Source organism: Gavia stellata, chromosome Z, assembly GCF_030936135.1.
Source record: "Gavia stellata isolate bGavSte3 chromosome Z, bGavSte3.hap2, whole genome shotgun sequence".
Taxonomy (NCBI): domain Eukaryota; kingdom Metazoa; phylum Chordata; class Aves; order Gaviiformes; family Gaviidae; genus Gavia; species Gavia stellata.
The window spans coordinates 42,343,299-42,371,045 of record NC_082637.1 but is presented as its reverse complement, the minus strand read 5'-3'; the positions used below and the strand labels follow the sequence as shown (position 1 = coordinate 42,371,045).

The 27,747-nt window shown below is 40.5% G+C and overlaps 1 protein-coding gene across 2 annotated transcripts; it reads left to right on the top strand.

Annotated features, from left to right (window-relative positions):
* Positions 1-763: 763 nt before the first annotated feature.
* ENTREP1 (endosomal transmembrane epsin interactor 1) lies at positions 764-27,747 on the top strand. 2 transcript variants are annotated; one of them, XM_059833771.1, is made up of 10 exons: positions 764-804; positions 10,716-10,826; positions 12,646-12,771; positions 13,544-13,651; positions 13,751-13,869; positions 18,561-18,690; positions 19,311-19,383; positions 23,145-23,291; positions 25,088-25,380; positions 26,508-27,747. In XM_059833771.1, the coding sequence occupies exons 1-10, from the start codon at positions 793-795 to the stop codon at positions 26,712-26,714; spliced, it is 1,326 nt and encodes a 441-aa protein (XP_059689754.1). In that variant the 5' UTR covers positions 764-792; the 3' UTR covers positions 26,715-27,747. The 2 variants fall into 2 exon arrangements, with proteins under 2 accessions (XP_059689754.1, XP_059689755.1); XM_059833772.1 differs by lacking the exon at positions 13,544-13,651 and having other exon boundaries at positions 25,088-25,377.

The window sequence follows — 27,747 nt, the reverse complement described above, 5'->3', positions numbered from 1 at the left end:
TGCTATTTGCTTCAGTTCTACAGCAATGCTTTCTCCTTCCTTAATTGTTTTTGCCCTCTAAGGTAAAGAGTTATAGGGTTCAGTTCTGCGGTTCAGCAAGGTTGGTCTAATGACTACTGCTACAGAAAGGGATTCTCTTACTTTCTTTTCTTCCCTTGTGCTGATACTGGCATTCATCTGACTAAATAGCAAGTCAGTTCAGGGAGATAGTTTTGGTGTTCTTCAGTGTTTTTGGTAGGGTTCATGCTCTGGAAGTTAGTTCACCAAGGCGGTCAGAAGAGGGCCAGAGTCAGCACAAAAGCAGACGCAGGAATGGGTACTCACCGGCGCTTAATGAAGTGATGGAGTGGTGACTGAGGGTGGAGAAGAGATAGCCAGTTTTTGGATTCGCTTAGCCATGTTGCAGAAAACAAGTACTCAGTTGGCTGAAAGTAAGTTTGTAGGCAATTTTTGAGGTTGGAGTTGCTGGCATAACTTCTTGTCTCCATCCACGTTTTCTGGGAGGAAAAATATAAGAAAACAGTGGATTAAAATTTGGTTGTGTTATTTCACAGGATGCTTTTAGGAGTGAAGAACCTCATCAGCACAGGCTCTTATTCTTGGCTTTCAAGTGCATCGTTGTCTCTTTCCAGCATTGTTGTAATGTTCCAAAGTACCTTTCTTCAGAGCAGTGATAAATACCATATAAATGGCATTTTATGAACAGTTGTTCTCTTCTTGGTGATGCTATATTTTTTGATGTTGTAGGTAATCTTATCTGGAATCTTAGGCTTAACAACATGGAAGAGGCCGATGATACTTTTGGTAAGTATGGATTAAAACTTGTAAGGAAATTATCAGATGATGATCCTGATTTAATAGTTATTGGTAAAAAAAAAAAATCAATTCTTTCTCTTTGAAAAAATAGACTATACTGTTAAGTCTATTTTTTTTTAAATTGTAGAATCATAATTATTGAAAGAGGAGTCAAAGCCTGTGAAAGGCTATTTTCTTTCCTGCACGGATGGAGTCCCCATTAAGGGCAAGAGCAGACCACATCTGGAGGAAGCGTTAATCTTGTTTACAGAGTACTTTTTGTGTTTGTGTAGGTATGAGAAAGTGCTGGTTAGGTATAAATAATTTAGCTCTCTGAGGCAGTGCTGCTTAAGCTTAAATAGGGGAGCTGATTTTATAGCTTAGGTCAGTTGTACTGTTTTAGTGTCTGATAGCAGGTTTGAGAGCTAACCTAAGTATTGCCATCTTACAGTAGGTATCCAGTGTTACTGTTTCAAATACAGTTGACATTACATTGCTCTGAGAGAAGTAAATTGACGTGCAGGGTGTGTAAGCTGTTTCTGTTTTTAAGTGCAATCTGAAGCTGTGTGGTTCTCAGTGTCTCAGAGTTGGAATTTGAAAAAAGGATTTGAAGCGGTTTTTTTATTTGGACTTTTTTTTTCCTCTCCTTACTGTCACTTCTGCAGACTTTTTCTAGGCCAAAGCAGTTGTTTTGTTTTATGCAGCACTTCTTTGGGATCCGCATGGCCATCAGTGAGGAGTACCAAGGATCAGATGTGTGAGCTGTGGATGATTTGCTGTTTCTCAGTGGTGCATTGGTTAGCACAGGCAGAGAGCAAAGCAAGTTTTTTACCAATTCGGTGGATAAAAAGAGGAGCTTGGTGTCTGGGGCTCCCAATCTGGAAGGACCATATTTTCATGAAAATAAATGTAAATGCCATCTGTTTCAAAATGCCTGAGGCTTGCACAGCGCTCCCTGTTTCTATATTGCCTGTGTTCTGTGCCGTTTCTATAGCATGTTGTCGCTGTAGTTTCCTTTTGTCTGTTCTTGTTCTTTCACTCTTTCATATTCTCCTTTGTATAAACTTTATGGGCCCTTCCTAGTTTTATTTAAATATGAAAGCACCAAACTCTTCCTGATTCTTTAATTTGTATCAAATGATCTTCAGGACTGTGGAGTGCCAGAGCGGATTGCCCAGGGATGTTGTGCAGCAGATGGAGAAGTTTCTGAGATGAGACTGATTAAAGCCCTGAGCAGCCTGCTATGATCTCATAGCTGACCCTGCTTTGATCAGGAGAACACGCTAGAGTCTTCCTGAGCTACCTTGCAGCCACCGTTGTTCTATGATTATGTGATTCTATGAACCTGTATTTTTTTTCTTATTTGTATGTGTGTTTTATAGAGGTCTGATTTTTGAAAGCCAGATTAGATCAGACTTGACTTTACTGAAAGGGAGGTCAAACCCAGGAATAGGCTTCTTAGGGAGGTGGTCAATGCCCCATGGCTGTCAGTGTTTAAGACAATGTCAGTGTTTGGACAATGCCCTTAATAATATGCTTTAACTTTTGGTCAGCCCTGAAGTGGTCAGACAGTTGGACTAGATGATTATTGTAGGTCCCTTCCAACTGAAATATTCTATTCTATGTGCAAAAAAAGGAAATTAGCATTAAACATTCCATGAGGCTAAGGAAATCATGCATTGAACTCGCTGCAGTCTATCAAGGACAGAGTTTTAGTTTCTGTGGGCATATTTATTTTGGGCTAAATTTCTGATATATTTACCCTCTACTAATTTGAACATTTTCTCTTGGGAGATATGAGGAGTTGTATGAGTTGGAAAAGTAAGTTTCCTAAATACCTAAACAATGAGACTTCTTATACAACCATGGCTTAGAGTGACAACATTCGTAACTAAATCTATAAAATGCATTCGGAGCTAAAACATATCCCTTTTCCAGCTGTGATTGCCCTCCCCTTTTTACTCCTTCTGCAAGGCCCTTTGCACTTTATTCTTGTAAATACAGTTCTAATGGATTCCTCTCTCCTGACTTTTGGACTGAATCCCTTTTTCCCCTACCTGCACAGAGCCACCTCCCTGCTGTGAAGGAAGCAGAGATCGCACAGCTGTCTCCTTGACAGCCCTTAACTCAAGCATATGCCAGCTGTAGAAATGCCATTATGCAGCAAGTGAGCTTTGTGGAAAGGTTTGATTGCACATGAAGGTGGCTCTGTAAGACTGCTATTGAACCCAGGTATTTACCATGTTGCGTGCCTGTGCTAGAGCCATGCCAGCAGTTTGAGGAGTGATATCAATTACCATGGTTTATGTTGCAGCAACTTGTGTCAGCATTTAGTTGCCTTTATGCAAAGACTTTGGACTGTGCTCAACAGTTGAAGTGTAAAGTCTGTGGGATTAAGCGGTCATTATTCTTTTTTGTATATAGTTATGTCTCAAATCTACAAATGCTCCCTTGTTCATAAGGAAGGGCCTCTTCTCATCTTTCTTCTATGCAGAGCTGTTTTCAGTCACTCAGTTCAGTTTCATAATTTCTTCAAATTGTGCAAATACCCCCTGGAATTCTTCATATGCCTCCACCTCCCAAAATAGCTTTGTTTTTAGCCCAAGTTGGATAATTATATCTATATTGTAATTTATCCTGGTGTGTACTAAAAGCTTTCAGATGTAGCAATTAGGCTGTGAGTAAGGATAGGGGGTTGAGCTCCACCATCTAGCCCTCTCTCCTTCCCAGAGCTGGGTCTTGAACAGAATTATGGTGACTGGTGAGTACCACAGAATTGGTCCACGAGGAGGTGCTGGTCCTCAGAGCAGTTTGTGGTAGGGTTTATGCTTAAGAACATGGTAATGCTGTTTCTTGTGGCTTCCTGTATTATCTTATTTTTCGTTTTGATTGTCAGTTTGTGGTACTTAAGGAATTGTATAATGCAATTCACATTTACCTTTGTCCCCTTTAAAAATACTAATTCTTTATAAAAGAAACCTGTTGCTGCTCTGATTCAGGATTTTAATCTGTGAAACCTGCTGGAGTACACCTATTTTCCTGCAGCTCCTTTTCATGGCAGCAGTCTAGCTCCTCCAATAAAAGGGCAGTGTCTTGGCTCACAAAACATTTCCCTCCATCTTCCTCCTTTAGGTGATGATTTCTCACTGCCTGGGTTTGTTTCTTTGTGAACGGCCAGGCTGTCCTATGGCTGTCACTTCAGTCTGAGGTCTTGGTCATGGGGCAAAACAACCCAACTGTTGTTCTCTCCCATGATGGCAAGGCTCTGCTGCTGCTGGTGCTTGGAGAAGGCACAGGGCTGCAATGCCATGAGAGAGGAGTCAGGGATGGGCTGCGGTGTCAAAGGCAGAGAGGGCTGCTGTGTTTCCATCATTCATGTTTTTCCCCCAGAGGGGATAAAGGAAGGGAAACCTTACATTAGTTACAGCTGTAGTGGACCTTTAGTAGCACCATCTGTGAGAAGAAACCAGTCTTGAAGAGAGAGGGCTTTGATAAGACCTGATAGTAAATAAAACTGAGAGCCACATTCGTTGTTTTTTGCCATCCAGGCTGTATTACAGTATGGGAGGATACTAGGTCAATAATGTGTCCCAGAGACAGGGTACTGCAAGGCAAAATCAAATTACAATCATATCTTTTGAAGGACGTTCTTGCAGGGGAGGCTTGGCCTTCAGCAGTACAGCTGCTGAGAAGCCTTGGCTCTGAAATCTTGCCTTGCTTTTAGTTGTCTGAGGCTTTTCTGTTCTGGGTATCAGCTGTCAATCGACTTCGGAAGTCAGCTTGTAACGCTTATGCTCTGAAGCTGATTCTTCTCCCAGAGAGGAAGCTTCTTTCTGTGCATGCTTGTCCAAATGTATTTAATGGGGAAGGGAAACTCCCCTCCACCCCAAAGTTGTTTGGGTATTGACTCTCAACCATTCTGGGCTTAATGTTACTCTCTACTTGTATAGAAGCTAGTTCCTTCCTCTCTGCTCCTGAACTCCTTCCTTTCATAGGGCTTTAAATCTTATTTTTAACTGGAGGAACCTAACTTTTCTGAAAGTATATCAATTCCACATTATTCGTTTGATTGCGTATGCATTGAGGGCAATTCACGTCTTCGATGGGCCCTGCTTGCTATATTAGCCTCTGTACTTACTTGTATACCAGTTTGGACTAGCCAACACACTGTGAGTTTATATTGTATTCCCAGGTGTTGCCTGGAGCCACACGTGTTTTGCTGAATGCAGAAGCATTCTGCTACTGAAGCATCCTTTCCTTGCAATCGTGTAGAGTGTGCTTTTTAGGAGGCTTTCTGGTTGTGTTTGTTTTTGGTTTTTTTCCACTAACTGTAACTAAGACTTCAAGTTAAGCATTTTTCTGGTGGCTGCTTGGTACTTGGGTTCTGCTGCTAAAGAGAAGATTTAGCTGTGATCACATGGAAAGTGACAGGAGTGCAAGCGTTCAGGAAGATACCAGGCTGTTACGCTGGGTAGAGTGTAACTGCGGCAGCTGCAAGTCTGGGGAGCAGTTCGGTACCTGCAAATGTGTGGGATCAAGAAATTAACAGAGCGGATGCAGGCTGGGTGAATGTGACTCTGGCTTTCAGCTGCATCGAGTGCTTTACGGTTCCGCTGTTAGCTAGCAGGCCAGCTTTTGTGTTCATACATGTTGTCAGTTTTCATGTAAAGGTTTGTGGGGTTTGACTCAGAAAAGTCCAAGTCACATGTTCATCATGAGTCGTTCAATCTGGATTCTTCCCATGTTTTACAGTGTGGTAATGTAAGGATTTGAAATTTTTCTTAGAAACAGATTTTTTTTTTTTTAAATTCAAAAGTGTTAATATTTTTGGTTTTATGACAAAAATTAACAGATCTTCATTGGGAAAACAGAAAAGTTTATGGAATTCAAGTGTTAATTTAAAACCTGGAACATTTTTTAAGAATGAATTTGTAGTAAACCTTTTATTTAATTGAAAAATTTTATCAGGAAAAAAGTATGTCCCATCAGCTTTGAAATAAAGATTTTTAGGGCTAGCTACTGCTTTCTTGATATCTGCACCTTGACTAATTTGCATAGATTTATCAAAATACAACGTTTAGACCAAAATACTTAGTTCTGGTGCTAGTGAAGTGACATTCTCGAATTTTAGGCCTGCTCGTAATAATATAAAGCACTGTGAACAGAAGCCGTGTATGATGACCCTAACCCTGCAAAAAAAAAAATCCCTCCCTATCCATGTGCTTCATAATAAGCAAAGTCATTTGGCTTTGGTGAGAATTAGTATAGTAGTGCCTGTTTGTCTGGATTTTAGAAGTAAAATAGCTCAATGTTAACACCTTGGCTCACATGCAGGTCTCCACCATTAAGTCAATATTCATACAAAGGTTTTAAAGTCAGTCTAAGCAAATAAAAAGAAATGTGCTTTTAAGTATGAGACTGTGAAAAGCCTTTAGAGAAGCTGTCAGGCTTTATAATCAGGTCCAAGTCAAGTCTCTTCTGTTTTTTTAATAATTCATATTTATGCTGAAAAAGCTTTTCTCCCATTTATATGGGGTGTTTTAATGTTGCATCTGAAGTATGTGGCATTTTTGTTAAATGAATTAGTTTGTCTTTTACTTCTGTGTGGCTGTTTTTGTTGATGGTTGTGTTGCAGGTCTCCGTATAGCACAATAAATAGCTCTCACCACTGATAGAAAATTAGTAAGGTCCCATAATTAATGCTTAATTATTGCTATTGCTGCTGTGTATATGGGAAGTTAATACATTGACTTGCCTTTTCCTAGAAGGATGTTTATAAAGTATATATGTAGGATGTAAACAGATATAAGAGTTGATGATTGTGGAGCAGGTGTTTTTCTTTCATTTATTTTTTAAGTGCCTGCTTGGGCATCAGTCCTGTGTGTGCATATTAAAGTGAAAGCAATTCGTCTCTGGCATTAGATATTAGCTTCAATGGCAGCAGCGGCATGACAGCAAGCAGTCTACCCATGCAGAATGAATGATAGTGTCAGAGCCTTATGCAAGTTTATGCTGCTGCAGAGTCCTCAAAGTGCATGATGATTTTTTTTTTTTTTTAGCTGGAAGAGATCATCCATGCAAGACATTAGCAAATACTGTGTCTAACATTAGAATACACTTTGCTTTCCTATAGTGAAATGAATATAAATGTTTCTCAAGACTCTGCAGCTGTTCATGGTCCATGTGTACCTAATGCTCAGAAGATGAGGGCTGTGAGCCAAACTAAAGCCATAATTGGAGTTGTTTCCATTTTTATCCTTGCAGTTAGTTACCTCTGTTTGGGCTTTTAAAATAGCATGTTTGCCTTTGCCTGTTTGTTCTAAGTTGAGGGCTAGTTTTCTCCTGGTTTACCTTCTTCCACTGGGATAAAGTGGAACACCTGGTTTTACTTGTAGGTGAGTAGTGATGGAGATGATGTTTATATTTGCATCTGCAGGAGAATGTATCTTTTAAAATAAGCTGACAGAATATGTGTTAGGTAAGTGGATAGTGAGGTGGGTTGAATGGACCAGAGGGTTGTGATCAGTAGCACAAAGCCCAGCCAGAGACCAGTCAGCAGTGTTATGCCCCAGGGGTGGATACTGGGGCCAATACTGCTTAATATCTTAATGAATGGTCTGTACAATGGGACGGAGTGCACTCTCAGCAAGTTCACAGGCAATACGAGACTGGGAGGAACGGCTGATACACCAAATGTTGCCATTCAGAGGGATCTGGGGAGGCTGGAGAAATGAGCTGAGAGAAATCTCATGAAGTTCAACAAGGGGCAATGCAAAGTCCAGCCTGTGCAGGGAAATGACCCCAGGCACCAGTACACACTGGGGAACAACTTGCTGGAAAGCAGCTCTGCAGAGAAGAACCTGGGGATCCTGGCGGACAACAAGGTGACCATGAGACAGCGAGGTACTGTTGTGGCAAAGAAGGCTAATGCTGTCCTGGGCTGCATTAGGCAGACATTTGCCAGCAGGTGAAGGGATGTGATCCTTCCCCTCTCCTTGCACTGGTGAGGCCACACCTGGAGTGCTGTGTCTCGTTCTGGGCTCTCCAGTACAAGAGAGACATGGACATACTGGAGCAAGTCCAGTGAAGGGCCAGAAAGATGATGAAGGAACTGGAGCATCTGTCCTCTGAGGACAGGCTGAGAGAGCTGAGATCGTTCAGCCTGGAGAAGAGAGACTCAGGAGTGATCTTCTCCATCTCTATAAATAGCTGATGGGAGGGAATGAAGAAGAGGGAGCTAAACCTTTCTCAGTAGTGCCTGCTGATAGGACATTCCATCTGAACACAAAAGACAACTTTTCTACTGTGAGGATGGTCAAAAACTTCACAAACCTGGAGGGGTTTTGAAGTATCCATCTGTAGAGATATTCAAAACAAACTGAACATGGTCTTCAGCAGTCTGCTGTAGATGACCCTGCTTGAGCAGGGGATTGGACTAGATGGTGTCAAGAGGTCCCTTCCAACTTCAATGATTCTGTGAAAATACTGACCAGTGATGGAGCAGAAAGAAAAAGGATTTTTTTCTCTCAATGCTAAAGTACAATATAGTCTGCTGTCCACTATTGGATATGTAGTAGCAAATGTTATGGTTCAGATCATGATAGTGGTTTAGATTGTATGTAGAAGAATGATTTTTATCTTCTGCCTCTTCAGTGGGATTTTCTGAATATTAGGTTATGCAGTCAAAAATAGACTATACGCATGATAAAAAAACAGATCAAGATTTCACTTTTGTATGGTAGAATTTATTAGAACATAAATGTAGAAATTATCATCCTTGTTTTGCATAGTTATAATGACGTTCCTTTTCTTCCTTTTTCTTTTTTGATTTTAACATGTTTCTTTAGAAAAAATTGTGTGACTTTTATTCAAGATTTTGCAGGCCACTACATTAGGAGCCTGGATTTTATACATAACTTTTTACATAGCTATATATTGGATTGTTTCTATTGCAGCTTCTGTACCGAAGGAAAAACCTAATGTGTGAATTTGCCTTTCTTTTTCTTTTTTTTTAATCTTTCTTGACTTATTACCTTTGGCCAAGTAACTTCTTTGCTCAGAACCTCCATTTCTTCATCAGTTGAAAGAGGACAAATGTACTTCTTGTTTTCTTTAACGTTGTTTCTTGAGATTTGTACTATAAAGATGGTTTATGTTGAAACAGCTTCTATTTCACTTATAAAACTGCCTAATTTCTAGTTGACAGTGTCCCGTGTTGAACATAGATGAAAAGCTTTCTTTGTATGAAGTACCTGTGTCTACCAATTTTCTTTTTCTCAGAGTAGTCGTAATCAAAAGGGTAACTGAGATAATCTAGATAAAAGCAGAAGAAATGGTATTGATTCAAGTGCTGAGTTAATTTAAAAAAAAAAATAAATTCTGTGTTTGTACAGGAAAACAAATGGCACTCAAAGTGCTTACTAACATTAAAAACCTCTTGTCTATGGTTTTATGATATTTATAAAGCTAGGAGAAAATATTGTTCCTCTTAGTATTGATTATTCTCAGTAAAAAGCCCCAATCCTCTTCAGAGAAATACTAATTTCTACTTTAATTATTGGTTTTTTTGAGGTTAAAACCTACCTTATGTGATAACGTTATAGTCAAGCTTCTGTAAAGCCTACTAGCAATGAGATGTTGTAATTTAATGAGTGAGCTTGCACAGTAATGCTCTTTGGCTCTTGTCGATTCAGGGGTGATTATTTTTCCCTGAACCTCAGTAAACGGAGTCATAATTTGTGCAACAGCTCTGATTTATTTTTGGTCCAGCTTCCTAGGTAGCTAACCATGGTACGTCAGCTAAATTAATTTGGAAAGTGATTGCTGTCTTTGTGCATGTTTAGGAAGTCCTTGTTGCTGGATCTGCTGTAAAGCTATCTGGAGCAGAACTAAGCCCATGTCTCGTGATTTCCTTCTCTTCCTGAGCTTTTTGTTATCTCCTGCATTTTTAATTTAGGCCACTTTGACACACAGGAATCTGAGTGAGCAGATTGTTACTAACAAGGATTCTTTTGGACATTGAAGACCTGATAGTTGCTTTGTAGGATTGAGCGCTTAAAACTTAAACATGTCAGGAGAGGAATCTGTTATCTTTATTTGTCTCTTAAGGAGTAGCCTTACCCATAGTACTCTCTCTTGAAGTACAGAAAAATTTTGCACATATGAATTGGGACAGGAAAAGTTCTTACATGTTTAGAATCCATATCCCAACTCTCATGTAAGCACAGATTGCAGATTTTAAGGGCATATGTGAAAGCAGGACTTCATTTTATCCACTGCCTCTGCTTGTCCTTTTTCAGGTACTCTATGACTCCTGACATTGGTGGTCTTTCAGATGGTTTATAAAACTGAAGATATTGTCTGATTTATGAATGGAGGTGTTCTGATTTTAGTAGCCAGGAGGAAATAAAATTGTATAACCAAAGTTATAACCAAAGTCCCTTAAGTGCCTCTGTTCTCACTGTACTGGGACAAATATTTTTTATTTGTGCTGCGAAATAGTTTTGGAAATTCTATGCAGAATTAAAGTTGTCTTAAGATGTTTCCTCTTCAGGTTTCTTGCTGATCTAAATGTGCTGAGAGGTAAACTCGGTGGAAGGATATGGTGTACAGTGGGAGTCAGATGGCTTGCAAATCGTACCTTGCACTCCAGAAAACCCTAGCTGCCTGTACTTTTCAAGTCACATATATTTTTTTTCTGCACAACTAGTGCAGAATAAGGAGAGGGGGAAGACAAAGGTGTTTGGAGTATCTACTGGGTTAAGATAAGGCACCCTGGGGCACAGAAGTCACGGGGGGTTTTGAAAAAGAGTGTTGTTCCCAGCTTCAGTTTGGGAGTGGGGTTTGCACTGCCATAGGTTCCTTGAGTCAGGTTTGTAATCCTGTTCCCACTGCTGTTAACTTTGTTTTGCTTGTTCCAGGCTTATGTATTTGCTCTGCTGTCTATCATCTGTGTTCTGCTGAACCTGGCTGGATGTATATTAGGATGTCAAGGCGCTCGGTTTGTGTCCCGTGTACCCAGATGCTATTTGGTGAGCAGACATATTGATTTACACGTATTTCTTCATGGCACGCCACATAAGCTTGCTGTGCTGGGATCACCAAATGTGCTAGTGTAGAGATGCAAGTAATGCAGCTAAAGCCGGGGGGGGGGGGGGAGAAAACTGTTTCAGGCCTTGATTCAGTTCAAATTGTGAACAGCCTTGTGAACAGCCTCACTGAAATCCACAACGGTATTTTTATTGTCTGTGTTCCTAAACACTTGGGTTTTTTTGAGTTGGAGTCTTCATAAGGTGTTCAGCTCCTAAAGCTGAAGACCCCACAAGGCTATATTTTGAAAGGTTTTACTCTTCATTAGAAGAGCATACGTAGCCCAGAAATGGTTTCATTTGTCTTCATTGAGAGCTGGCCTCTGTCTTCAGGGTCTGAAGACACAGCTGATTCAGTACAAGGCTTTCTACACAATTTTATGGAGCCATGTAGGAGGGAATCCCAAATACATCTTTAGAAAATCCCTCTTGCCAGCACTATACACTGATTTTAATATCATAGTCATTTAAGAACTAGCATAAAGGATTTTTATAGTAACGTGACAAAGATAAACTCTTGAAAAAAGCCTGAGTGGGTACTGGTGAGCTACCTACAAAAAGCTCAGTCAGTATAATCTGTCGGTGGGATTATTTTTCCTGGTTTGCCTCACTGGTGAGGACAATTCGTGTTGATTCCTTACAGCAAGAACTGTGAGCAAAAAATTAAGGTAGATCAAATCGTACTAGCTTTTCAGAACACTTCTACTTGAGGAAGAAGCAATCTGCACAAGAAAGGACAGAATGCAAAAGATTTTTCTCAAATGGGTGCCATAAGAAGTAGCAGAATGTCTATTTATGAACCAGAAACTGTGGAATAATTGAAATTGAAGGATACAGGGTCACTTAGTGATAAAGATGATCATGTGTAAAGGCTTGAAGGACTTTAAGGGTTAATGGAAAGATCTTTGAATATTTGCTTCAAGACAGCTATAGTTGGTTCCTTAACATGGCAGTAGGTGTATTGCAGTGAGAGTCCAAGATTACAAGCGTTTGGCAATCTAGATTCACCCAATATCAATTTACTGAAGTAGCATTGAGAACTGTTACTGTTATTCCAGAGATGGTTAAACATTTCAGGAATTTAGGAGCCCTCTGTGGCTGGAAGCATAGGGTACAGCTGAAGGGCATTCCTGAAATTACAAATTATTCTGTAGGGTGGAAGGCCTCTGACACTATGACTCTAGAGAGTTTGACAGCTAAAACCCCAATTATGTCTAGATACAGAAACACTGAATTTCTACTTGAAAACTAAGATGACAACATTAATTTGAAAGTTACAAATGATAGTGGTGTACAGATGTAACTATAACGGATTGCACTGAGTTGAAATTATAGTTGTGGGTTTCATTCCATCCGTAGAGATGCAAAATATATTCATGGATCAAAGAAAATGTGTACACTCCATATACAGTGGCTTACACGTCAGTCAAAGAAAGAATTTCCAGGCTGCTATGCATTTGAAGAAGCATGGATACTAAAATTGCTTAGTAATCAGTGCAGCTTTGATTACAACTAAGTTGTATTCAGATGTCTTGAGCTTATCAGTAATGCTTTCTTTCAAACAAGAAGTGTGCGTGATATAGCTTTAAAATGCATGAATCATATGTATACCAAACTATACAAATTTCATTTTATGAGCCTGTATTTCCAGTGTGCTTTGTGGTCAGATGTATTGTTTAACACATAGGCTCTATATTATGCAGGCAAAAATGTTGCATAAAACAGCTAATAAATTAAAAAGCGGACTTTTGTGTTTTTAAAGGTGGATATGGGTGAAAACAAGACTTGCTTCTGCTGTGAAGAATATAATCTCATTAAATGCGCAGAAGAGACTGCACTGAAGGTATACCACAGGAAGTCATGCAGTGCTACTCACCTTCTTCTCAAGGTACCACCCTGTGCACACTGCTTAACATGACTGCTTTGATAATGTCCGTATTTGTGCAACAGTGCAGTGCTGAGTTGACTGCTGTGTTTACTTTGAAAAATTATGTTATTTTTCCTGGTCTTCCACACTGGTCAGAAGCTCTTTATGGTTCTGTAACATGTTTTTTTTTTCTCTCATCTCTGGCTTTTGACCAGTGCATTGCTGATCCAATATGCAGTTCTTGTCCTTTCTGTGTTTTATGCAACCAAAACTACAGCTGAATTCAGACAAGATTGCAGGGGTAAATATGGTGTAAATTTTAGCTAATGATTTGATGCCTTCACTGGTCTTTTGATCTTTTCACCCTTTCTTGGCTTACAAACTGCTAAAATACAACTTCCAAACAGCATCATCTTCAAATATAAAAGTGCTTTAACATTTCTTTAATGGTGATTATCTCACATCTGGATTTCCCACTGAAGGGTTAAAAGGGAGGTTATAATTCTTGGATGAATAGGTGGACTATAAATCGCATCTGAGCAGTATTAAACCCTTCTGGATCTCTCTGTCAGGACACACAATAGGGCAAACCAAGCTTTTGCAAGTTACTCCAATCTTGGAGATTACCTGTCCTGAAGAATTCATCGCATATATTTCTAAGAAGTAATTGTCATGGTCATCCTTGTGTTTTCTGTGTTTATTTTTGTTTTAGTTTTTTATTATTGTTATTATTTTGACCTTTACAAATACCTTGATTTAATCTTTTAATTTCCATAATCTTCATGTTCTTCAGAAAATTCTCTTTGCTCTTTGTGCCCTGAATGCTCTCACCACCGCAGTCTGCTTGGTAGCAGCTGCCCTATATTACTTACAGATTTTTGCAACACGAAGATCCTGCATAGTAAGTGAGTGCAAGGCATTGCCTGCTATAAACAGTGGTACTAATGGTATTACTAGATTATATATAAGAAGGTTTTTAACAGACGTTTCATCTGATTAGGATGAATCTCAGACTGAAGACCAAGATCATGTTTTGGATCCTGATGATTTTGTCCCACCTGTGCCACCTCCTTCCTATTTTGCAACTTTTTATTCTTGTACTCCACAAACGACTCGCAGGTAAACCTCTACACCCTCTTCCTTTCTTTTAGTGTCTTTGGAAACACTGCATAATCTTTTTTTTTTTTTCTTTTTAAGACCACTTTCTCTGTTATTAGCTGAAAAAGGTTGGTGACTTTAGGAAACAACAAAAAAAGGAGAAAAAACCTGTTGAGTTAGGAGGCAGCGTAAGTGCAGTGTAGGTGGGGGGGTATAATTTTGTGGTTTTCACTTTAGATTCTGTAGGAACTGTTTCTGGGTAAGCGAAATACCACAATTTGACATTGCTGAAAACTTCTACAATGCTGTCAGGAGCAGGTCAGAGCAGTGACGGAAAGCCAAGCACAACCTTTTGGCAAGGCATGTGCGAGAGACCCCTGAATGGCAGACTGGCCCCCTGTAGACCTTCCTGCCAGAGTGATTCCCCTTCTCCCTCTTTGGCAATTAGAGCTGACTGAAGGGTAAGTTTTGATTGTACTGCCAGGCCAGGTAATCACTACCCTTATCTTGGCACTTGGGTGTGAGCGGCCAGGCAGGGTTTGCACCTGGTGTTATTGCTGGGCTTCTCTGCAGTGGCAGCTGCAGGATGGAGGAGGAGTTCATGTATCAGAAAGAAAAGGAGGATAGTCACAAGTCACTGTAATCTTCCCTCCCCCCCTTTTTTTTTTAATTCATTATCACGAAGATGAGGGAAGAAGGAGTGGGAGGAGGATAAAATAATAGCTGTGTGAATTTTCTTGTGAGTAAGAGAAAACATGCAAAAAATTTCTATGTTGCAGAAGGCTGCCTTCTTTGATATAATTAGTCTTATGAAACGTTAAAATGTAAATTTGGCAGGTGGGTTTTTTATGTTGTTTTGAAGAAGAATAGTGCTAAAAAATGGTGTAGCTTGTCCATTAAGCATCAATTCTGTTGTTTTGCTGTACTGGGACTTACTAGTGTCTGTATTTCTTGCAATTCAGTGGTGACTTGTGGGTTTTGTTATCCTTCATTCTGCACATGGTTATACACTCTTCACAGTAACTTGCAGGTTAGCTTTGTTTATAGGTTTATGGCTCAGGTCGGGGTGCCTTATTCTGCTGCGAACACACAATTTTTATACATGAAATATCATGATGCTCAAGCAGACTGTATCACTCTACTCTTGTTTAAAACTCCTGCTTTTTGCAGTGTGCAGGGCTGTTTAGTTTATTTCACTGTTTCATCAGGAATAGCATGCATGACTTCCAGGACTCTGTGGTCCTTGCAGAGGTAATTACAGATCCTGGGATTACCTAGAAAATGGTAACATGGCACAGAAATAGATTTTAGAATGAAAGTCATCTAAAACACCAAAGACGGGGGTTGAATTCCAAACATTACTAAAAACTCCTGTGTGAGTCTTGGTTGAAGCTAGTTATGAGAACAGAATGGTGTGCCTAATGATCTCTTTGGACGATTAGGTATTTATTGAAATATGCTTGTCACAGTTCCCCTGCTTTAAAATGGGGCTGTCGTTCTTTGTCTGGCATGTCATTCTAGATGGTTATCTCCTTCCCAGCAGCAGTATTTCTCTTTGTCTATTTTCAGCACAGTAGGGGCTGCTGAACTTCTGCTGTCAAATATTGGGTAGTTACCTTGCCTGTGATTGCGTTGAACTTGTTGATAATAACATTTAAGTGGTGGTGACATCTTTCTGACGTCAAGCTACTTGTTCCAAGGTGCTCAGGTTAGTTATGCAGCAGTGCAGAAGTTAAAGCAACAGACAGACTTGATTTCCATTCTTGGCAGATGAGGAAATATGTCTCAGCCCAGGCTGGATCCAGGCTGAGATGGGACCTGGCCTTTTCTCAGTCAGCCTCCTTGCACTGCTTCTGGTGAGACACTGGAATAAGCTGCTCAGGGTGGTGGAGTCACCATCACTGGAGGTGTTCAAGGAACGTGTGGACATGGCATTGTGAGACATGGTTTAATGGGCATGGTGGTGTTAGTTGGTGGTTGGACTTGATGATCTTACAGGTCTTTTCCAACCTTAGTGATTCTGTGATTCTTCCTCTCCTCCCTGCCTGGTCTGTACCCTGAACACCATGCTGCGTCTGTGACCTGACTTTCTGTGCCGAGCTCCCACGGACCCCGCATCCAAAACCTTTGTGCGAATGGGGAGTGACAGGAACTGCGTTCAGGGTGGCAAGCCACCCTCCGCAAGCTGCACCTGAGGCGACTCCAAAACAGATATATCCCTTTGAGAAAGGAAATACTGTGGTGATCAAAACATGCGCCAAGGACATGTTTGGAATGGGTAGCCATTCTTCTCCACCCTTTAAACTGCAGAGCCAGAGGCACTGCCTACAAAGCCAATTAATTGGTTTGTTCATTTGTTCATGGGAGAACTTTTACATTTGTCATATTTAGTGGTAGGCAAAACAAACTAGCATTACAAATGTCTGGTCAACTCCTGCCTCTAATCTTGTTAATTGCTATTTCCTATTTATGAAATAAGTTATTTTTCAGGATTGGCACAACAACATTAACAGTTACAGCCAAGTTCCCATGTGAAGAATAAAATATGAAGTGCTATAAGGCATGTGAATTTAAGGGAAGAGTCGATCCATGTGGGGCAGCAAACCAATCGCCTGGAGTCTAGAAATCTACCTCAGTCCAGTTTAAAGTACCATTTGGGGACTAGAGATATTTGCCAAAATGCAAATCTGCTTATCTAAGTAATGTATTCTCAAATTCAGTGTGTCTCAAATTGGACCCATATGCTGCTGACGTTTGTTTCTTAACCACTGAACATTTCCTGCTATTGAAACACTAAAGTTTCTCAGAGGCCAAAGCCCTGACGCTGGTGCTCAGCTGAGGTACGAGTGCAGAAGGTAGGCAAGAGGTGGCTGAGGATGTACCTTCCTGCTTTAGTGTCCTGCTTACCAGCAGCAGTACAGAGCCTCCTCACCGTCTGGTGCAGTCCCTTGGCTGTGGGATTCCCTGAAAAAGCTTTGACTCCTATTCCCTACCTTCCTGTATCATCATTTCAAAAAGCTGCTGGCAAGAATTCACCTTGCTTACATAAAAAGGGAGAGTGGAAATTAAGAAATAAAGAACTGACAGACAAACATGCACATCCTGGAAACAACTTTTATATTAAGGGACTTAAAGGAATGCTTTTCTAGTTGCATGTTCTGTAATAAATTTTAACACGATATAATTCTTGGATGCAACATTAATTTTTAAGGTGTGACTGAGCTGGGTAGGCCATATCAGGCACGCTTAAGAACAAAACTAAGGTCCAAGAAGTATATAATTTTGTGGCCTACATTGAATGTAAGCTCAGCACAAACGTACTGGAAAAATGTGAAGAAGTAATGTCAATGGAGCATCAATCTCCATCATGCTCCAAAATTATTCTGAAGCTTTTAGGGGCAGATGAAACAGGCTGAAATTAAAAACTATTTTAACAAGTTGTATTTCCCCTATTTTTAAGATTAAAAAAAGTAATGACCAGTTATCAAAATTTTTTTTTTTCCTCCAATTTCTCCATGCATTACCTCCATTACCTTGACAGGAGTCTTTCACAAAAGTGTTCCCTAGTTCTCTTTTGGGAAGTTTTATTCTTTTCTTCTGAAAGCAGCCTTCCGTAGACATTTCCATTCACTCTGCCCTTTCTTCTCAGCTTGCAAGAAAATAATTTTCATAGTAATCTTTGTTCCCTCAGCCAGTGTCCAGCGAAGCCCTAAACTGTGGGAAGGAAGGACTTGTTCCTGTGTATCATTTCTTTGGAGAGAGATGGCATCCACTAGTGATAGGTGTAAGCCTGACATGGGTCCAGAGAGCAAAACACATGGGCTTCTGTGTGTTGCTTGAGGTTCCTGCTCAGTACCAAATCTGCAATTTAAAACGTAATAAAAAGCAGAGAAAAATTGAGACGCTTTGGGTCACAGACTTCTTTGAAGATTTTGTGGGGAATGTCCCCTTGGCAGCTTTGCTTTCAACCAGCATTCTTTGTTCCATTGTTGATGGGATAATGTAAACTTACGTTATCAAAACCGTCATTTGCCAAAAGAGTTTTTCCAGGCACTGTTCTGATTTCTTCCCTCTCAGAGATACCTTCTAAGAGGAAGATGATACAGCAAAAGGTCTTTGGGATTTCTGCTGTATTTCAGGTTTCAGAGAGCTCTTTGAAAACTGAGAAGTAACGTTAACCATGAGGTACATTTGTCTCATACAAGCCTTTGTGAATTGATCAACTATAACATTCTTAGTCAAGCATCATGACAAAAATAATCTTTAGTTTGTTTGCTTTTTTTCTGTGCAGGTGTATCTGAACATGAAACATGGGATCGGAAGTATCTTGAAATTCAGCTGTAATTCAGAATTTAGTAGTTCACAAAAATCGGAGCTAGGCTATTGAGTTTTCAATTACAACCTGTATTTGAATCTCTTGAAACAAAACTGAATCTCTGTGAAGTAAAACTGAAATGGATTCCTAGGCAGAATACTGCCCACACATTTGTAGCTCTGGTGAGCACTTTGGAGAGGTACTTCCTAAGGAGCAATTTCCTGCCGTCTTCTGGGAGAATCTCTTGCAGCTATTGGTGACTTCATTAGCTGTGACTGAGATCCCAAAATCTGAGCTGGCACGGGAAAGTCAGTGGAGTTTGGTAGCTGATTTTTCTGCATGTTTTTCTGCAGCTGGAAAGCCAACTGACAGAGTTGCTTGGTGTTGTTTGTTGCAGGATGCTTGGCTTTGATGTGATTCCATTGCCCCATATCTATGGAGCACGAATCAAAGGTGTTGAAGTATTCTGCCCTCTGGACCCACCTCCTCCTTACGAAGCTGTGAGGAGCCAGAACAGCGCTGAGCAGGTATGGCCCACAGGAGCTTAAAGCATAACTTGTTTTTCCCTATAAAGGTAAGGTTGCACTGAGGCGTGGTAAGCGTGAGTCAGGTATCTTTTAATTTTGGAATAGCAGGAGAATGTTTGGTTACAAATGTGGCTTGCTGTAAATTTTACGGAAGATTTTAGTTAGTCGCTTACCTTTACAGTTGAAAAGTTTTCCCTAGTTGGAAAACCGTGTCTAAGCGTGGGAGAAGGAGCAAAATACACTGTGGAGCGCACCTGGTGCTGTTTATTCTAGAGGACCCCTGCGCTGCCTCCTTGCTTTACTTCCCTTCTGCACCTGCATTCCTCTGATGTGGGATTAGGTCAGGTTTTTCACTGATCCCTTTTTACTCGTGTTTCCAGAAGGCAGGTGCTTGTTCCTAGAAAATACTCAGCAGGATAAAATTAGCTAACCTGAATGATGAACATTAATTGTAGATATTCAGTAGTCTTGGTTTTGCAGTGAAATTAAACACATATCACATAGTCACTGTGCAGTTAAGCAGAAGTATTCACTTTCTAAAGTGGATGTCGTAGTTCTTAAAAGTACCAGAAAAAAGATGGTGGCTTGTGATTTTTTTCAACTTCTCTGTTTTATTTCAGGAAGGTGCGCTACAAATAAGTGTCGTGGAAGTTCTTGATTCGGGGGAAGTGAGTGACAGGCAGGCCTTTCAAGGTAAAAAGTACATTTTAAAATTTGTTCTAGAACAGTTCTACCCAACCCAGATGACTTAATGTAGCAGCAGCATTATTATTTCTTTAAAAGATAGCCACCATATTGCAAGCTGGAGATACAGAATCATGATTGTTTTGGGCAGTAGGAACAGGGATTAAAGTTGTTTCGTCTTAAGAAACAAAAAGAAAGATCTATTTCCTTCTTAGTAATCTAGAACTTAGTTGTTGACTCTATGTCCATATGTTGTAAGAAATGATGTCCAGCTCCACTGCTTCCATTTGTTTTGTATAGATGATGGTGCCTGTTGACATTTTGTTGCTGACAGAAATAGGAAAAGGATAAAGTAACGCTGTACTCTGTTGAGCTAAGTGTGGGACTTACTCTGTTATTCAGCCTGCACTGGAAGTATTACTAAATAGTTTCTGCATACTGGTACAGGACATAACTAGACTACATGTCGAGGCCACATCAAGCTTTGCTCAACATTGTTTTAGAAAACCATGGAAATGGTTCCAGCTTGTTTTCAGCTTAATCTTTGTTGCAGTGTAAGCTTGCAGTTAAACATTATTGGCTCCCAGAAAAGTCACAGGCAGCTTTTCCAGCACAGCCCTGGTGAAAATGTGTTCTACTTTTTATTTGAACTTGCCATTATGGGGCAGGTTGTCTTTTGTGCAATAGCTGTCTATGTATCTGTCTGCACAATGTTCACACCACAAGAATATAGAGAGTAAAGACACTTGGGGGAGGGCGGGGGGGAGGCCCCAAATCTTTTACTTGACTGTGGCTTCTTTTCTGCCAACCTACTTCTCAAGCTATAGGAAAGCTATGGTGTGAAGTTTGTCAGTTGAAATTGTCCCTACTAGGTGGTGGCAGGAAAGAAAATACTGTTTACACAAAACCGTACTTCAACCAAATAACAAGTCTTTCAAAGTTCCCTTACACTCTGGCAGTCCACCTGAAACCTCTGAAAACAAGTGCTTGGATGCTTCTGATATCTCATCAGTTGTGATAACCGGAAAGAAATTCAAAAGAGTTGTAGCAAACAGTTCAATTCTCAAGGACTTCTTATTGATAAAACTGCTGTTGCTTTCTCTGGGCACTCTGAACACAAATGAAAACAGGATATCAAACATAGGGCTGCAGGTGACTGCTTGAAGTTATGAGAACGGAAACCAGGAAAAGAATGCTACAGAAAATGCAGCTGTTGTGAAAGAGAGTCAGGAAAGTTTAAAAACAATAATAATAAAAAAAGCCGTGATAAGGCATTGTTTGAGGTATTGTTTGTGTTTGAAAAATCCCTTTGCAAGCAAGCACATGTGATAATTTGTACCCTCCTCCCCATTTTTGTAACTGGTTTGTCCATCTTTTTTTTTTTTTTTTTTTAAATAAAAAGGTCTGTAAAAAGACATTTAAATCTCAGCCTGGCTCTTAAATTCAGATAAAGAAGAAAGTGAGCATCTTCATTAAGAAAATTTAAGACTGCTACTTTTAGATGCAAAGGCTTCCTAGGGGTAGTGAATGTAAGAAAAGAAAATATGCTGAGCAGTATCTCTTCTTTTATTTATATTTGGGGAGGTGTAATGGGTCTGGCTGGGATGGATTTAATTTTCTTTATAGCAGCCTGTATGGTGCTGTTTTGGATTTGTGACCAACTCAGTGCTGATAAGAACACACCAGTGTTTTAGCTCTTGCTAAGCAGTGCTTGCGCAGCATTGAGGCTTCCTCCATCTCTTACTCTGTCCCCCACAGCGCATAGGCTGGGGGTGCACAAGAAGTTGGGAGGGGACACAGCTGGACAGCTGACCCCAACTGGCCAAAGAGATGTCCCATGCATATAATGTCATGCTCAACAATAAAGACTCGGGGGGGAGTTTTTCAGGGTTGCCGTTGCTCAGGGACTGGCTGGGCATCAGTCAGATGGTGGTGAGTGATTGCTTTTGCATCGCTTGTTTTTCTTTGGTTTGTTTTGTTGCTTCGCTCCCCGCCCCTGTTAAACTGTCTTTATCTCAACCCACCAGGTTCTCTCACTTTTGCCCTTCCAATTCTCCTCTCCATCCAACTGTGGGGGAGTGAGTGAGCAGCTGTGTGGGGCTGAGCTGCCTCCTGGGGTTAAATCACAGCAGGAGGGAAATACAAAATGAAGGCGCATGTTGGAATTGTGGCAGAGTAACTCCATGGGCTGTCTCAGTTGATGTAGAGTAACAGTCTATAAATAAAAGCTGAACTTCCGGTAGTCTGTTGTGCCAGGATATTTGTGTATGATGATCCCTTGGCATCATCAGGACCGATCGACTAAGTGTAGTTCCTGACGGAAGTTAAATCTACACACTACTCTCTGCCAGCAGAACTAGGGGAGTCCTGGCTGCCTGCTGCGGGAGGAGCTGTAAGCTTCTCTGTGCCAGCTAAAATGGTTTTACTGGCTTCAAAAGTACTCCTGTCAAGCAAAATGGGACTTTCCCTGGTGACTGTAGTGGGAAGACATGCAACCTTCTACTGATGGCCGGGGATGTTTGACAGCTGCTCTGTATCATCACATACTAGGTATATGCATTTCCAGTACCAAATCAGCTTAAGCCAGTTACCTCTCTGACATCTGAACATTGATATTGTGAAGATTTATCATAAGATCATGAAATTGGTTCATTCTTCTGTTTAGTATTTTAAAAAAAGCAACTTCTCCAGAGTCCCAGCAGCACTGTACCTCAAGGACTGAATACTAGCACAACTCCACTGGTGTTAAAAAGTTTATATTGGTGTTGGATTCTTTAATCCTGACTGATTCTTGGTCTGCCATGCTTTGTTGCTTGGTCCTACCTCCTGACTTTCCAGGTTGGTATCTGCTTTGTATAGGTTGTGTCACTATTTCTTCTCTTTAGAGATTCTAGGTCTCATTTGTGTAGGAGATGAGGTGTTATGCTCAACAAGTACCAAGCCTTAATTTTCTCACATGCTCCAGTCACTGGTATGTTTCTGTTAGAGTAGCAGCACAAACATTTGCCATCTTCTGAATAAGAGGCTGTTTACGTTAATTTGGCTTTTTGCTCTTGCATGAGCAAGAACATTGTTTCCTGAAATATGTCAGGTGCCAGCAGGTGGAGGTACAGAACCAGGCTTGGTGAGAAATACATAGCTTCATCCTGTCCTGTTCACTAAAAGGATGTAGTGGGAATCACAGCATATAATTTCACCCTAAGGAAAAGGGGGTATGTTGATTAATTGGAAAGATGAACCACATCACAAGAATTCAGGAAAATCTTTATTTTAATAAAGAACCTCATGAAACAAGATTTTTAATTCCATTATAGGGCCCGGTGACTGATTTATGAGCTATCTAATTGCAAACAGTGACTGACCTCTGTGACCATATGCTGTCATATCTTGGTATAACTGCTTATATGCAGAAGGATTTCAGGCTCTGTGAGATTTAGTTTTCTCTCCAAGAAAGCTGTAGCTCCCTTGTCTCTGATCAGGTAGTTTAACGTGAGGTTTATACTAGGCAAAGCTGTATTTTTTTTTTTTTTTTTCACCCCCCTACTCCAGTTGTATAAGGCTGAACAGGTTTCTGCAAATGTTTAAGCAGGCTTTAGACCAGCGTTACGGGTGAATGTGGGCATATGCACCTCTAGGCTTTTGCGTCCAATTGTTACAGCTTGGGGGGGGGGACGACAAAAAAAATCAGTAATAATCTCTAATAATGGCTTCTACAGATCAGCTTTATTCTGACTACTTTTCCTTCACCTTTACTATTCCTGATTACTCAGGTGAAGAAATTCCTGAGTCTTCCAGCAGAGTGAGCCTTTTACCTTCAAATGCAAGCCCAGTGCCTGCAGGAGCACGAAGAAGAGCCTTCAATCCCTTGAGGAAAAGGTCTAAAAGTGACCCTGTGCTGCACTGCTGGTTGCTTCAAGGTGACTTGATTTTCTCTATCAGTGCTTATGTAATGAGTCCTTAAAAGAATAATTGTCAGAAGGTTAGTGCCTTGAACCTAGTACCTGCAGAAATCAGCTACTGTCTCCCAATTACAGCAGTTTGTGTTTTGCCAAATCTTCTCCACCTAGCACCTTAGTCTTGCTGTTCCCTAGGCTTTCACATCTAGGAACAGGGTGTGTAGCAGGCATTGCTAGTCTGGGGAGGAGGGAGGGATGGTAGGAGATGAGTAGGAGGAAGCACATAGGATTTTTCAGTGTATTCATACACTGACATCTAAAAGCTTGCAAGGGCAGTTGTCAATGTGAGCAACTGAAAGCACAGTTAGCTTGGGTATTTGGTATTAGCCTATAAATTTGCACCCCTTTTCTTGCTCGTCATACCATCAAAAAACTCAAACTCAACACAAAAAACCCACAGCGGAGAGCCAATGAAGTCTGTTGCAGCTACTTTGGTGTCAGTGATCCAATTCAGTTGCTGTGGGAAAACTGCTATTGTGACTGTAGAGTCCTTGATTCTGTTGACAAGTCTTAAAAATCCACTAGTCCAGACTCTTGCAGTTTTTCTATTAGAGGGTGTTGGAATCCTCATAGTAGCTGCTGATACATATTAGCACTCACAAAATGTAAGCGGGGAGTGGGCATATTTATTTTGAATATTGGGAGCATGCCTATCTGGATTACACTTACTATTTTGTGGAATGTTTCTATGTCTCTGCTACATCATGTGTTTTCTCTTTTCCTCCTATCAACTTCCACTACAGCACCCCAGAGATTCTGCTGTTGAAGCAATAGTTACATGACAGTTGCAGCAATAGTTACATGAGACAAAGTCTATTCATAGCTGTGAAAGTGGAGCAGAGCATTTCTGCTGTAGAGAGACTCCATCAGTCAGAAGCTTTTGGGCGCTTTAGGCTTGATGTAACTGAGGTTAGGTCTGTTCAGCACTGGACCTGGGAGTTAATACATGAGTGCTGCAGAAAGGGAACTCATCTACAACAGAACAAGGGACGTTGCTTCAAGTTAGTTAGTGCTCTTCTTGCTGGAAAGTCTTGGACCTCCTCCTGGTATTGTTGTGTTTGGCATAATGCCAACATTTAAGTGCTTCTTGAACAACCCGTAGGTGCTCTTACTTATTTTGTTTAACAGGACCAAAAATTGGTGATTGTTATTTATACTAAAGGCAGTGGAATTGATTCCCTGCTGCCCCTTGTTTAGTCCTTGCAAGGTAACTTTGAGTTATTTTTGTTCATTAGATTTCCACTTTGTAGTATTACTAGCTTCCAGCTTGACAAGCAATTATTTTCAGATATTTTGTAACTAGCCCTCTTGACTGGTAATAACTGAAAGTTACAGAAACTTTAGGAGAGATCATAAAAGCCTTCAAGCTTTGCTTAACCTGCTTTGTATAACTGTGTGTTAACATTAACACTCAAGACTCATTTCGGGTCTACTCAGAACACAAACAAAAGAGAAAGGAACTGATGTACACAAAATGGCAAACAGCTTTCCCAGAAATGTCCCTCTGGACCCTTTGATATGTGATACACACTCAACCATAGCTATGTACTACTCTATTTTACAGGTGTTTTTTTAGTGTACGCCCAATACAGAGTGAGCCTTGCATGCTGCCCTGACCATGCCAGGCTGTTAAGTTTTACATGGTTAAACTGTGCACTGCACCATCACTGGATCAGGATTGACATCTCAGGGGATACTTGTTCAACAAGTACTGTGAACCAAGTGGATTCTTTGCTTTGTTTGATCTTTGTCTTCAGGGGCAGTGCTCAGCTGTGAAACTACAATGCAGACTGAAGTAAAACCAGACCTCTGCGCTGTCACCTTGCGGAAGAGTTTGAGAGCAAGAGCTTCGAGGGGAAGACCCCAATCTTTGATAGACTACAACTCTTACACGGACACTAAGCGGCTTGTGGCATGGATCCTAGAGCAGTCCTCCTGCAACATGAGCCCTGACATACACGAATTGTTAGAAAATATCAAGTCTGTTTTAAAATCAGATGAGAAACATATGGCAGAAGCTATCACCAGTGCCGCCTTCCTTGAGCAGGTAGTTTTATTACTTGTATTTATCAGGCAATGTGGAAACCCAGGCTGGACTTTGTTTGGCAGTATAGGTTTATATTTGCCACTCTGCTTTGCATGTCAAAGTTTTTCGACCCAGTTAGCTTCCTTTGGTACTTTAGATTTATGTGGAGAATGTGCGAGAAGCCATGCAGCTATGACGTCTCTTGCTCTATCAATCAGACAGCCAGGAAGGTTTTCAGAAGACTAAATACATGTTTATTTAAAAGCCAAAGGAGATGGTGTTCTGTGGTAGAATCATGAACCGTAAATAACATGAGTGTTTTATACTGAGTGTGGCAGGGGAGAGGAAAGAGATGTTATAAAACATTTACTGTTACAAACTGGAAAGAATGGAGGCTGACAAAGAAATTTTTATGTAAACTCACTAGAAGCAACTTTTTGTAATTGGCTCCCAGGATAAAAATAAGACCTAGTACTAAAGGAAAAAAAGAAGAAAGTAGAAAATAGGTGCTTTCATTAATGGAATGAGCACTCAGAAGTTTCAGACATTACAGATTTCATCAAACAAATATTTTTTGGTAGCTTACAGACCATTTGGATAGATGAGTTGATTCATGCACAGTACAAGTGATTTGCTGTGACTACTGGTTTTGATTTGAGTTCTCAAACAAAACACATCAAATTTAATGTGCCTTTAATTTAGGCTCCGCAGATAAAGTGAGATTCCCCACAGCAACCTACAAGCAATGAAAGCCTCAAAAAATCTGACAGAAACAGCTGAAAAAAAAATTCCTTATGAGAATTTAATTTATCACACTGGCCTGAAGCTTATTACAGTCCAGTGGCTTCTGCAGGAAATAGCATTTAGATTCCTATTAAGCAATACTTGACATGCCATGGTTTAGGGTGAGTTAATTCTTGTGCAGCTTTTAAAAAAAAAAAAAAAAAAAAAAAAAAAAAAAAAACAAACCACCAAACAAGACAACACTCAATCTTTTTCCCAATTGGGATTACTTTTCCCATGCCTCCTTAACAAATAGCAGTTTTAGTCTCAGCACTACAACTGGCTTCTTCCTAGTTGGGTAAGAAACTATTTTAATGGAACAAGAACCTGATTTACGTTTGGTTTGGTTTTTTTTTTTCCTTTTAAAGGTGATGACATCTACCCAGCAAGCCATGTCATTGAGTGCCCATGTGTCACCTTTCAGACCACATCCTGGATTGCTGTACCTGGAGAGCTGTGGTGACCTGAGTACTTTCACCACAGATGAAGATCAGCTAGCAGAGATGAGGATCCAGAGAGCAGAGCGTGAACGGCCTCACAGTTTTATTTGCGTTGTCAGGGAAACTGCACTTTGAGCTGGTTTCTGCCTTTCTTTTGAGTTGGTTTCTGTTTATTCCTCGGTAGAGCACTTCTGTCAGACATACAAGCTGCACAGGAAAATCATCTCTGACAAGTGGGTGGAAGAGTGTGTCGATAATCCATTTTTTTTTTTATATCCTCATGCTCATACTCCTAAGGGGAAGCTCGTTCTACAAAGCCTATTTATTAAGCAGATTGCAAGCTGGCCTTTATTGGGCTGCTCAGGTGCAACTAGTCTGTGATACGGTACTGTCTTGTTGCATCTCTCTAGTCTGTCACCACTTAGGACAGATTTGCTTTTTTGTACTCAACTTACAAGAGAGATGGCAGAATGGCTCTATGCCTTGGTTTACTGGGGCAAGGCAAGGACAGTTAATGCATGTGTGCACTTTGTATCTCATTGGAGAACAGGGCCAGTTTCAATGCCTGTGTTCATCTGGTGTGCGTTACTGTAGCTCCACAGATTTTTTTTTTTTGCTTTTTGCTTTTTTTTTTTCCCTGGCATATTGAAAATTACTTCCCAGTAGAGGTGCTTGTTATGTACCAGCTGACATCCATGCTGGAAGCATGTATGCAACCATCTCAAATCCTCTGCTGACATGCAGTGACTACCTAACATTCTTTTGGGTCACTGTGGCCTAGGGGTTAAGATTGCCATGAGTTGACACCCTCTGGCTAATAAATGTGTACGCCAGTTGGCTCAAGCTGTTGACTGCAGATAGTTTGTTAAGCTCTGTTCTGTATGTATGCTGCTAAAGTGGAATACACAAGTATTTCCAGAGGCTGGGATCAAGCACACAAATTTTATTTGCAAGGCTAGTTTTAGCCTTCTGTGTCTCAGCAGGATGGCTAAATATTCCTGCTGCTATTTTAATGATAAAGCTTCATTTTAAACAGCTTTCCCACTGAAAAACAAAAAGCTTGAAAGTAAGTTTTAATTAAGCTTGTTCAGAAGTTGAAACTGTGCAGTATGGCTTGACTCACTAAAGATGATAACTTGGATAAAATAAAATGCTTATCTCTACACTG